We start from the raw sequence: 13703 nt of genomic DNA on the forward strand, positions 1-13703 counted from the left end.
GCCGTAAAAAGTAATGAGGCTGGCGCGCCTGCTTGCGGCCGCGCGATCTCCGTTGCCCGCGGCCAGACCCGAGCCAAGCACTCTTCAAGGGCACCCATCAGTGCACCGCGGAAGTCAGGCGCGCCCGCCCGTTACGGCGTTTGACGCCCAGTCGGGGAGACCCCAGCTGGGAAGGAGTTCACCCCCGCCAGCCGGCCGCGCGCAAGGAAAACGCCTGCGGGGATTCCCAGGAAGCGCAATGCGACGGGCGTCCGAAGCTCCCTTTGTACTGTTATGCACGACCGCTACTGTGGCGCTGGTGGTCCTCTCCGCTCCCCGAACTGTGCGGTAGCCGTGGGCGCCGACAGCGTGGTTACTCTGCTTGCCCGCGAGGCCCCGCTCTGTGTCAACCGTTGACAGCCATTACTCAAGTGTGCAAACAATCTCGTCGAGACGCATGCCCCCTGCCCAGATGGCCCGCGCCGTCCTTTTGGGTTTGTTTTGCCGCTGCCCGTAGCGGGGCTTACACCCCCCACCCAAGACGAGACAACAACTCGCTTACAGTGTTGTCGAAGCAGAAACAAAAACAAAAGCATGCTGCGTGTAAACTTGTACATACGCCGCATCTGGACATGACAAATAAAAGTTACCAGCCACGCTTAGGCAGCGCGTTTTAACGATGGTCCGAGTTCGCCCACGTTGTAAATGCGTGAGCCGCGCCTTGCTCATGGCAGTAAGCAACGAAGAAGAATGTACAGCGCTGGCTCGCTTACTGAAACAACACAACTAAATGCCAGTGCTTTATGATGGGCGCGGTATGTGGCTCATTCCGTAGAGAGTGTTAACACATGGATAAATTTCACCGTAATATAGGTACAACCAAGACACACACAAAGCAAATACACAAACGAAACAAATGGTAAGGCTTCCCTGATGCAACAGGGCTCGCTTCATGAAACTCAAATATGCAGTATCGTACAAATATGAGCCGGAAGCATACTGTCAGCCTCTAGTTCTGGAGGAAAACATACAAACATACATAATTGAGCTTAGACGACGACACTCGCCAAAACAAACAGACTAAAAGAACAGGGTACACACAGAAATGTGGAAGCATGAGCTCATCGTCCAAGGTCGTCCGTGTGGTTACCGCAGTCATATCACATCACACCACACTTGTTCCCTCGCCTCCACTGTCCGTCACTGCGGGTTCCCTATCTTTTACATCCTTTTCCCAGCAATGGTTTGTCAGACGCGAAAGTGCGTCGGCGTTAGTATGTGCGATTCCCTTTCGGTGTTGCACCACTACATCATAGCGTTGTAGCGCTAAAGCCCAACGCGTCAGTTTTGCACCCTGAGGCGTGGACTGAGTGAGGTACGCAAGAGGGTTATGGTCGGATACTACAAATATTTTCGTGCCAAACACCCACGTGTCAAACTTTTTGAGACCCCAAATGACACCAAACGCCTCGCGTTCAATCGTAGACCATCGCATCTGAGTGGGCGTGAAGCGGTGACTGGCAAAAGCAATGGGGCACTCTGTGCCATTGTCGGTCATCTGAGCTAGACATGCCCCCACAGCAATTGCAGAGGCATCGGTGAACAGCCAAAATGGCTTGCTCGAGTCTGGAGTCGCCAGCTCTACGGCACTGCACAGAGCACCTTTGAGACCTTCGAAAGCCTCGTTGGCCTCAGGAGACCACGGAATGCGATTGGAAATGTGTTTAGCAGTCATCTGCGTGAGCGGCTTCGCTATGGCCGCGAAATTTGAAATGTATCCCCTGTAATAACCACAGAGGCCAAGGACGCTTCTCAATTCCTTTTTAGTACGCGGCACCTGCAGTCCCTTGATGGCTGCGAGCTTAGTAGGGTCCGGGCCATGCTTGCCGGAGCCTACCACATGCCCAAGATAGCGGATAGATCCACGGGCCACCTGACATTTTTCGAGGTTCGCTACCAATCCCACTGATGTCAGAGCTGAGAAAACAGCGTGAAGGTGGCGGATATGTTCCTGTATCGACTTGCTGAACACAGCGATGTCGTCCAAATATGCGCAGGCGTAGTCCTCGTGCGGTGCTAACAGCTGATTCATGCTCCTCTGAAAGCTAGCTGCAGCGTTCCTGAGACCGAATGGCATCACCCTCCAAGCGAATTGACCCAAGTGTGACACGAACGCCGCAGCCCGCTGCGAGTCTTCCGCTAAGGGCACCTGCCAATAACCACGACGGAGATCAATAAGGGTAATATGGCTAGCCTGCCCGACGTTCATTATTAAATCCTGTGGGAATCCCATAGGAAATGCGTCTGGCTCGGTCATCGCGTTTAAGCTTCTATAATCAACACACAGTCTCACTGTGCCGTCTTTCTTGGGGACGCACACCAACGGATGTGCAAAGGGGCTTTCACACCTATAGATCAGGCCTAATTCTAGTAGTTCCGATATTTGTTTGGAGACTTCGCTCTTCAGGGCTACCGGAATGCGATAGGGGCGGCAACGCTTTGGCGCGGCTCCTTCCATCAGTTTTATGCGATGCTCGTTCACCCGCGCTATCCCAATTTCGGCCGTAAATAAGGCGGCATGTGTTTGAAACACCTCATTCACTAACGCTCGCTCCGGCGGTTCCAAATGTGATATACTGTCTGCGGGTAAGAGGGCCGTAGTGCCGAGAACCCTACCCGGACGCGGCGTGTACTCCACCTCTCCAAACTCGCGGTCGTCGTGGAATATAACGCCTATGCTAGCCACACGCGACGTGTACGGTCTCAAGTGGTTCGCGTGAACGAGCATGCGTCTTCCTTCCGGAGTTTCAATGTAATAAGAGTGCTGCCTGTACTTCTCCTTGACCGTGCAAGGCCCCAGCCACTTTGGGTACATCCTACCAAGGCGGTTACTATCGAACGCGAGCACCTGGTCCCCTACCTGAAATGCCTTTTCCTTCGTGCGGAGATTGTATTGAGTGGCATATGTCCTCTGCTGGTTGGTGGTAGTCAAGTCGGCCGCCTCAGCTGCTATCTGTAGCTGCTTTTTCAATTTCTGCATGTACTGCGAGGGTCTATCTGCGACCAAAGCGGGCACCTCCTGCTCCCCTGACCACGTTCGTTTTAGTATGGCGAGTGGGCCGACTGGTTCTCTCCCATACATCATACGGAATGGCGACACGCCCGTAGTATCGTGCAGGACTTCTCTGTAGGCCCACAACAGGAAGGGGACAAATTTATCCCACTCTCTCCCCTGTTTGCTGATCACGTGAAACAGCATGTTTTTGAACACTCGGTTCCACCGCTCCACCGCTCCGTTGCTTTCCGGGTGGTCAGGCGTGGAAAAGCGACGTGAACAGCCGAGGCGCGAGAGAAACTCATTAGTGACTGAGGCGGTAAAATTCGTTCCGCAATCGGAACAAACTACCTCTGGTATCCCGGTTCTGCTAAAAACTCCTAACATCGCGTCGCAGGTTGCCTTGGCTGTTAATGATGTGAGGCACACGACCTCAGGCCAGCGGGAGCAAAGATCTATAATGCACAAGGCGTAGCGATGGCCGCGACTGCTAGGGGGATCGATCGGCCCTATAACGTCTAGGTTTACCTTCTGAAAAGGGTACTGCGGCCTTACTAGAGGCGTGATGGGCACTCGATCTGATTGTCTTTTGTCTGCTCTGATTTGACACCCGTGGCAACTGTTGCAGAATGCCTGAACATCTTTTTCGACGCCTGGCCAAAAGAAACTAAGCTTAATCCTCGCTCTCGTCTTGCGACAGCCAAGGTGGCCGCCCCAGCATGACTCGTGGGCGAGACTAAGTACCTCCGCGCGCCGCGTCGTAGGTAAAACTAGCTGTTTTACCGGCTGTCCCAATACGTGGTCGCGGTGGTAAAGCAGACCATCAATCACGATCATGCCACCCTTTCCTTCTTCCGCATTTTTCCAGGCCCTGCTGAGAGTGGCATCACTCTTTTGTTCCTCACGTAACGTCCCGGCATCACCCTTCACTGTATCGGAGCTACGATTGGATTCTTCTTGTGCCCCTTCCTCGTTTGAATGCAGCGCATCGGCCTTGCTCGCAACGCTAACCGGGTTTTCGGGATTAACCTGTCCCCCATCGAGTCCTACGGCTGTAACCAGCTCTTCGCTGCTGCTCCGCGGGAGTTTTTTGGTGGGCGGCTCGCAAGCCTCGTCCCGACCCTGCTGGAGCGCGCTCCAGTCCTCTGCTGAAAGCAGGCAATCCGCGCTCACGCTCAGCCTATCCGTGAGTGCGCACAATACTGGCGTCGCCTCCTCCACTTTGGAAAACACGGGTTGGCCCTGTTTTAGTGTCAGTGGTAGCGCCACGAGTTTTGCTTCAACTCGTTCGCCAAAAGCTGCGCGGAGACCTACACTGCCATGCGACTGTGCTAATTCCGGTGGTACCGCACTTTCGCGAACTACAGTTATCTCGGCACCCGTATCCACTATTGCTTTCATTGTTCGGCCCCTACAATTGAGAGCTACACACAACAAGCGGTCACCCGCAGCTGGGTTCTCTAGCGCGACCCGAGCGGTGAGCCTCTCTGGCTGTTCCTGCTGGGCGGCCGTCTGCGCCAGCCTTTCGCGGATGCGCGGACAATTTGGTCTAATGTGCCCGGCCGACCCGCACTCAAAGCAAATTGTTGGCCTCTGCTGTCCTGCGGGTGGACACGGGGATTTTGGTTTTGTCCTCTGTCCTTGGTGCGAAACCAAACCACTGCTGCTGCGGTTCTCAATTGTAATTTCTGGGCCCTTACTGCCGGCGCCCCGGGGTTGCCCCTTAGGTAGGTCCCCGCGGCCGTGAGCGTCCTCAAAAGTTTGTAAAAGTCTAGCAATTTCGGACGCCTTGTACCACCCTGCACCTTCTCGCAGCCTGACGTACCTGAGCGCCTCTTCCGACAACACTGTCTTCAGCTGGTCAGCCACCAAGAGTTCTAGCAGCTCCGCAAAATTTGACACGTCCCTAGATGCCACGTAAAAATTTAGGTAACTGGCAAGACGTGTCGTGAAACTCTTCCACGTCTCGGTCTTCCGCTTCCGTACCCCGAAAAACCTTTTTTGATATTCAAGGGGAGACAACTGCAGCTCATCAAGGACGACTTCCTTTAAAGCTTCATAATCACGGTGCTGTGCGGGGGTCAGACGTGTTGACAGGTACTCGATGCGCTCCGCTAGGAGCGGAAAAACTATCTGACCCCAACAGCTTCGCGGCACCTCGTAGGCCTCCAAGGTGTGCTCTACAGATTCGAACCAAATGGGGACCTCGGCGTCTGTGGGAAATTTGGGGAAAGCACCAACTAATAATTTTGAATATTTCCGCCATTCCGTGTTTCTGTCATTCTCAAGCGCACTGCCACTGCCGTCCCGACCACTCGACGGTGACGTTGTACGGGCCCTGGCGAGCTCCAGTTCAAGGGCAAGGCTCCGGCGACGTTCCTGAGCCATCTTTAGTCTAAACTCCATCACCCGCTCAGACAGAAAGGGCTCGCTTTCACTATCGCTGCTACCCCTCTCCCTCTGACCATCCTCATCGTCCCTGCCGTTCTGCATCATGATTAGCTTCGAAGCCCCGCAGTGACTGAACAGTAAGAGGAAAGGAAACTCACGTTTCAGATGAGGATCACTGGTGGACGAGGGTCCAGATTTCCCTGCGTCGCTCTCGCTCGGGCTGCTTCCTTGCCGGGGTTCAGTCGGCGCCTCGACGTCTTACTCGCTGAGGTGCGTCGCCTAGCGATGTCTCGCTGCTGGGCTTCCTCCTCCAAGGCTTGAGCCAATTGCAGACGCCGGAGGTGCCGCTAGCTCTTGCGATGCCACTCTGGCAGATGTACCGCTGTCTTGATAGCGTTTAGCTTGTCTTCCGAACCTATCCTGTCGGCTGCGCGAGTAAGAATTCGATGCCAAACGATCGATCGATTGGTTCGTTGAAATTCACCCCCACCGTCGGCGTCCGAGACGCACCGTCCGAGACGGTCTGCACAGGTGGCTCAATGGGTGACTTAGGCCCGAAGGACAAGTACGCTGAAGTAACGAACGAACAAAAACTTGTATTTACAGATACGATTACAAAGGTCGGTTACAAGATTGCATAGTTTCAACAGTAAATCGGTTACAAATTGTTACACTGGTTTGGACCACATAGGGCGACCCTATTTCGGCAGAGCCGATGGTGCTTAGCACCGAAGCCAGGTCCAGAACTCTCCATCGGAGCGCTGCGGCCGCGTTTTGTAGACGCAACGCTCCGCCCACAATCTTTGCTGGCGAATTACCGCCGGGTTGCGTTTCAACTGGACAATTCGTTCACCAATCACTGCGTTCAGCAGAACTTGCGTGCGTGATTGGCCAGTCGAACAACCCTCAGTCTAAGAACATCTTTTTTTTAGTACAGTTTGCAGTGTATAATCCTCACCCGAAATACACAATATACAACAACAAAGGGGTGAGGGTCATGCCAGCTGTACACATAGCAAGTTCCGAGCAGCGGCTCATGAGCACAGCCGGCGCAACAAGCACGGATCAACAAAATACATTCACAAAACCCAAAAGCCTGGGAACGTCGGGACCATGTTTTCAGTGCTCGAACACGTGCGCGACGCGACCGGATTACAAGACACCGCAGGCCATGCGGTGCCATAAACGAGCGATTGTTTGCAAGTCAAACTGTCACAGAGGAGCATGGGATAATTGTCCACCCGCCACGGTCGGCCTTGTGTCCGGGCCGTAAGCCGAAGAAGACGTTCCCACGGCGCCGCGGCACCGAGGCAAAACCGCAGGCTCTTTTGCGGCTCAAAGAATCCCTACGCCGGTCAGCGCGCGATGCAAAGCCGTAAAAAGTAATGAGGCTGGCGCGCCTGCTTGCGGCCGCGCGATCTCCGTTGCCCGCGGCCAGACCCGAGCCAAGCACTCTTCAAGGGCACCCATCTGTGCACCGCGGAAGTCAGGCGCGCCCGCCCGTTACGGCGTTTGATGCCCAGTCGGGGAGACCCCAGCTGGGAAGGAGTTCACCCCCGTCAGCCGGCCGCGCGCAAGGAAAACGCCTGCGGGGATTCCCAGGAAGCGCAATGCGACGGGCGTCCGAAGCTCCCTATGTACTGTTATGCACGACCGCTACTGTGGCGCTGGTGGTCCTCTCCGCTCCCCGAACTGTGCGGTAGCCGTGGGCGCCGACAGCGTGGTTACTCTGCTTGCCCGCGAGGCCCCGCTCTGTGTCAACCGTTGACAGCCATTACTCAAGTGTGCAAACAATCTCGTCGAGACGCATGCCCCCTGCCCAGATGGCCCGCGCCGTCCTTTTGGGTTTGTTTTGCCGCTGCCCGTAGCGGGGCTTACACTTGGGATCAAAACATAAAAATATTTTAAGTAAATGTAAAGTCTTTCGTCACGACCGAGAGCATGCGGATAGGCTCTCTGGAGGTACTGCCATAGTTGTTCAGAGTAGTGTGCCTACTCGTGAAGTGCAGCTTCAGACTACATTTGAAGCTGTTGCAGTATCTGCAGTACACTTTAAAACAATTACAGTATGCTCCGTATATATCCAACCACACCTGACAGTAACGCTCCATGATTTAGAAGACCTTTTAAAACAATTACAAGAGCCATATCTGTTAGTCGGCGACTTTAATGCTCATTCCAATTTGTGGGGAAGCGAACAAACGGACACTAGAGGCCGTATTTTAGAAGATTTTATTCTCTGCAATAATATATGCCTGCTAAACAGGGGCAAACACACATATTGCTCTCCAAGATCCGGAAAATGGAGCTCCATAGATTTGTCTCTTACATCACCTTCTGTTTTTAATGCTTTTAAATGGGATGTCTTGGACAACCCGTATGGTAGCGATTATTTACCTATTCTTATCAACCTAACATCATCTCCGCCAATCATTCCTACAAAACCACGACGTTGGAGGCTCCATTTGGCCGACTGGGTGCTCTTTCAAGAAAATGCCAGCTTAGAAAAAATAGATCCACATAATTTAGATATAGATGAACTTAATGAAATTGTCACAAACTACATTATCTCTGCAGCGCTCCTGGCCATACCTCAATCTTCTGGAGTGGTGAAACAAAACCACAAAACCTGGTATACAAAGAAATGTAGAATAGCAAAAAAGAAACAAAACAAAGCATGGGGAAACTTTCGAAGGTACCCCACGCAGAAAAATCTCATAGACTTTAAAAAGGCAAGAGCACAAGCCCGATATATCCGCCGTAAAACCGAAAAGACTTCGTGGCAAAATTACGTGACTTCCATAAATAGCTCAACCACATCAAAAGAAATGTGGGAGAAGGTACGAAAGCTAGATGGTAAATACTCCCCTTTCACACTTCCCCTTCTAACAGCACCTGGTATACAGACAAACATCGAAGAACAGGCAGACATTTTAGGTGAATTTTTTTCGGCAGTTACCCGATCATCAAACTACACAGAATCATTTCTTACGTACAAGAACCCAGCCGAGAAACAAAGATTACCTACAAGTGGATATGCAAATGAACCGTATAATAAATTATTCACAGTTCAAGAAATCAACACAGTCTTGTCCGTTGGTAAACAGACTGCACCCGGCCCTGACGGAATACACTATCAAATGCTGTCCCACCTCTCTGAACCTGCCGTAGAGGCACTGTTAAGTTTCTTTAATAAGGTGTGGGTATCGGGTAAACTACCCGAAGCCTGGAATAAGGCCATCATCGTTCCATTTTTAAAGCCTGAAAAACCACCAACCTCTTCGTGTAGTTACAGGCCCATAGCGCTCACCAGCTGCCTCACAAAATCCTTTGAAAGTATCGTGAATTTGAGATTAACCATCGTGCTAGAAGCCCGTGAGCTTCTCGATGCCCATCAGTGCGGTTTCAAAAAGGCATGCTCCACAACAGACCACCTAGTTCGTCTTGAAAATACTGTCCGTGAAGCCTTTATACACAAACAACAATGTCTCGCTGTTTTCTTCGATTTAGAGAAAGCTTATGACACAACCTGGAGGTACGGAATTCTTCACGATTTGGCTGAACTTGGCATTCGTGGCAGGATGCTGAACTGCCTAAAAGACTTCCTGTCAAACCGTTCATTCCATGTACGCCTCGGTTCAACCCTGTCAAGAACTTTCATTCAAGAAAATGGAGTGCCCCAAGGGAGTGTTTTAAGCACGACCCTCTTTGTTGTTAAAATGAATTCAGTCAGCAAAATAATTCTAAGGTCAATTATGTATTCAATCTATGTCGACGATCTTCAGATAGCTTGCACATCCTCAAACATAGCAACATGCGAAAGACAAGTGCAGTTAACAATAAATAAACTTTCAACGTGGGCTGACCGAAATGGTTTCCGGTTCTCCCCACAGAAAACAGTGGCCATCCTTTTTTCACTCAAACGTGGCCTACAGACAGATCCTAGACTATACCTGAACGAAGCGGAATTGCCCGTAAAAAGTGAACACAAATTTCTGGGCATAACTTTTGACAGAAAACTGACCTTCTTGCCACACATAAAGAACCTGAAGAAGAAAACTTCCCAATCATTAAACATATTAAAGGTGCTTTCACATAAACGCTGTGGGGCTGATAGGGCCTGCCTTTTACACATCTACCGCAGTATAGTTCGCTCTTGCCTCGATTACGGGTGCATAGTATACAACTCAGCTCGACCGTCCTACCTGAAGCAACTAAGTCCAGTTCATAACTCAGGTCTGCGCCTTGCAAGTGGGGCATACAGGACATCACCCATAAACAGCCTATACGTCGAATGTAACGAACCAGCCCTCGCAGATAGAAGAGCCATGCTCACATGTGCATATGTCCTAAAAACACGCTCACTACCAAAACATCTCTGCTACTCCATAGTTACGAAGTGCCCGTCTAAGCAGCTTTTCAACAACAAACCGAATGCGACGAGACCCCTTATTCTCAGATTTCAAGAAATTTGCAAGGAATTAGGTATTCTAGACACACTACCTGATGTTGCCCAGAGACCCGAACCACTACCACCTTGGCACACCTTTCCCAGTGTAGGTGACTACACACTGACACAATTTCATAAAAAGCAAACTCCACGTGAACATATATTAGAAGAATTTTTGGCGCTAGACAAAACGTACAAAGAACACACAGCATTTTATACTGACGGTTCTAAAACACCATTTTACGTCAGAAGTGCTGTAGTGCAAGATAAATGGGAAAAGGTAGTCAGGTTGCCTCAGTGCGCGTCAATTTTCTCAGCCGAAAGTCATGCCATTTCGGTGGCTGTATCAAAAATAGTCGAGATGAACATTCAAAACAGCATTATCTACACGGACTCGCTAAGTGCAATCACAGCACTGAAAGCCAGGAACGTAAGGGAGCCTTTAATAGGAAATATAATCCATAACATAATAACTGCTCAAACGCGAGGACACGAAATTAAGCTGTGTTGGGTACCAAGCCATCAAGGAATTAGAGGCAACGAGAGAGCTGACGCGTGCGCCGCTCAAGCCTGCCATAAGGATGTCAGTACTGTACATATACCCTATGCAGATTGCATGAAGTTAGTAAAAAACAAGCTTAAAGAAAAATGGCAGCGTACATGGAATAGCGAAGAAAATAACAAACTACATTTAGTAAAACCTATTCTAGGAGAATGGAGATCATGCAGGCATCAGGAACATTTTATTGAAGTAATTTTATGCCGCCTGCGCATCGGACACACCCACTTAACACACAACTTTCTACTGAAAAAACAAGACAAGCCCTTATGTGAGAAATGCGGCAATGAACTCACAGTAAATCACATTTTATTCTCGTGCACACAACTCGAACGGCTAAGGAAAAAACATTTTACTGTATTTTACAACGAACGCATTCCCTTCCATCCAAGTCTGCTTTTAGGAGATAACCCACTAGTAGAAACTTCATCTGTTTTTAGTTTTTTGAAAGACGCAGCGATCCTAAACGCAATATAATATATCACTGAGCTACTAATTCTAAAATTTATTACCCGGTTTTTACACTCATCTTATGATGCACCTCACCCGTTTTCTCAGTCCTGAGAAAAAGGTTGAGGTCCTCAATTGGTTTGTTGGGCTCCTCAGAGTCCTTGTCTGGACAAGGACCTCGCTAAGGATACCCAATTTTTGAAATAAGTTATACCATGTGTTTGGCGCATGATAGCCTAAGTTGCTTATGCGCCATAAAACCCAATACAATACTATACAATACAATTCTTACGAAGGCTACGAGCATTGAAGTGAATGAGTGATCGTTTATTTGCGGTAAAACAAGATTTTACGTCAACGGGGTAGAGCAAGGCCATGGAAAAAAATGGAAAAAAAATATTTACAGTGAATCACGTGAAGATTCGAAGGTCCGACTCAGTGAAAATGCGATAGACCCTGCTATCATCAGTTTTGCGGGCTTTTATCTGGCAGTTTTCTGTCCATAAGTATTTCCACTTATTTTCTTTTTTGAGTGCCAGCGCCTTCGAGAACATCTTCTTGTTATCAATGGTCAAGTGGTCATTTACATAGACAGGCGTGCTAGTGCCACCTGTGAAACCAATGTGGTCTGTGCGAAGCCTAGCTCTTCTTGCCTTCCTGATGAACTTATTTTTCTTATCCCGTGAGCAGAAGCGAGCAATGATGTTCTTCTCATTTGATTTAGAGGCAACACGGTGAGCCGTGTCGATACCAGCGGGTAAGAGAGGTTACTCGATAGCATCGCCAATTCGCTTCAGAATGACTCCGCAGTCTTCACCCTGCGAAGTAGGGATTCCCTTAATTTCCACATTATTCATTCTCGAATATTGCTCTAAATCAGCCACTTTTCTTTCGAGCGCTTCGTTACGCGATAAGAGCGCCTTGTTTGAGGTTACGAGTTCTTCCTGTTTTAGTTTTATTGTGTCTAGTTCCTTGTTCATGAACTGAACACTTTCACAGAGGGAAGCGTGCTCACCTAGTCCTACATTCTGTAGCTTGATGTTAATTCGTGATACTAAATCATCGATCAGTGTATCCAATTTCTCGTTCATCACTGCTTCAAGAGATTCAATTTTTTTCGCCAGTTCCGCTGTGGTAGGCATAGTGAAGCATATACACTACGAACAGTAAAACAAGAACTTTTGGCAGCAGTTGCGGCAGAATTAATTTTTAGATAGTGTACAGATGTAATAAACCAACCTGTTGGCAAGAAGAATTTTCTTAGAAGGAGGACATGCCGCCGCAACTGCTGCCGCCAAATTGAATCAGTGCCGTTGTGTGCGTCCTTATATGGTCCTCGTTGAAGTCACGTGCAGTCCGCGCAGACTCAGCAGACAGTACAGGGCTCAGACGCTTGAAAGCACTCGCAGCGAGTGCAAGCGCACGTGGAAATGAAACCACGGTGGCCACAGAAGACGCAGGATCCAAGGACGAGCAGGAACACAGGCCACTGATCAACCTGTTAGCAAGAAGAATTTTCTTAGAAGGAGGACATGCCACCGCAACTGCTGCCGCCAAATGAATTTTCATTATACATATAATGAACATTCTCTGACCCAGATGGTTTACAGCAAACATGTGTCCACAAGAGGGCCATGTCACACATTGCCATGATGCAACGTGGCAACCGGAGTCAAGATAACGCTGGCCTTGCCAAGTGTATAAATGTGTGGGCTTTTCCAGAGCATTGCTTCAGTTCAGTTGCAGCTTTCCATGTACATTTTAGACGAGCTACCCTATTCCAGCTAATGGCAGCTGCTGCCATGGAGTACCCATGGCAGAGACAGGTTGAGGACTATTACTTGGCAACACATTGTGTGATATAGTTTAGTTGCAGTGCTTTAGCGAGAGTGCTTCGTTATGCTGCATTAAGGTATATCTGCAGAACACGATTTCCATTCAGAAGTGTGCGATCGCACCAACAGATTGCTAATTGAGTACTGCTGCTGAATGCATCAATTCTCTGTAATAATCTACTTGCACTCAAGTATATTTAATTCGACCTTCAGCAAACATGAGCGCTTACTCACCACTTGCGAAGACTTTTGATGCCAAAGCGTCTTGCAGGTTTGCACTCCGAGTCTTCAAGCTTACCACCTTTTCTTTCAAACTTCTCCGCTCCTCACCGGCGTCTTTTTTGCATCCTCGAGCTGCTTGCTCAATTCTGCAATTTCCTTCTTGCACTTGGCAAGTTCTTCAAGAACAGCACAGCCTCGGTCGCAGCATGTGCACTGCACATCCTGTTGCAGGCATGTACCTTCGATTTCTGCTAGCAGTTCTTTTTCCGCACTTCGCTGAACATCAGCTCTCATATTTTTGGTTGCCTGCGTGGTCTGCTGTTGTAAACAAAATCAGTTTTAAGAACATGGCAAGAACACAACAGAGCTCATTTTAAGATCGCTTCAGTGCAATCTCGCAAATGTAAAACACACAGTACATGCACAAAACATGCTTATATGATAATTTAAGACAAAACTTTGCAGTTCAACAAAAATTCGTCCAGCTCCCAGATTCGAATCCCAAATCTTTAGGGACCAGCTCTTAGGCGCCTGTTCCTGCAGCAAGCGTCAGCATTGTCACTTGTAGCTAAGCTAACGAGCACAATGAAAGAGGGAATGCGGAACGCCGCAGGGCATGAAAGAAGCGAGGAGCAAAGTGGAGAGGAGGGTGCAGCAGAACCATGAGGCAGAAAGTGGAGGAGGGTATGGTGAAAGCATGAGAACCACAGTTTGGCAACGATAACTACAAAATGGTGTCAGAGTAGCATGCGTCATCTGGGA

General features: G+C 49.5%; 1 protein-coding gene across 1 annotated transcript; it reads right to left on the reverse strand.

Moving 5' to 3' along the window:
• Positions 1–1144: 1144 nt before the first annotated feature.
• LOC126519867 (uncharacterized) lies at positions 1145–13235 on the reverse strand. The gene is made up of 4 exons (XM_072285699.1): positions 13050–13235; positions 10947–11065; positions 2333–5555; positions 1145–2188 (listed from the first exon to the last, which is right to left on the reverse strand). Exons 1-4 carry the CDS (start codon positions 13233–13235, stop codon positions 1145–1147), a joined length of 4572 nt encoding a protein of 1523 aa, XP_072141800.1.
• Between the last annotated feature and the right edge of the window lie 468 nt (positions 13236–13703).

Source organism: Dermacentor andersoni, unplaced genomic scaffold (genome assembly GCF_023375885.2).
Source record: "Dermacentor andersoni unplaced genomic scaffold, qqDerAnde1_hic_scaffold ctg00000039.1, whole genome shotgun sequence".
NCBI lineage: Eukaryota > Metazoa > Arthropoda > Arachnida > Ixodida > Ixodidae > Dermacentor > Dermacentor andersoni.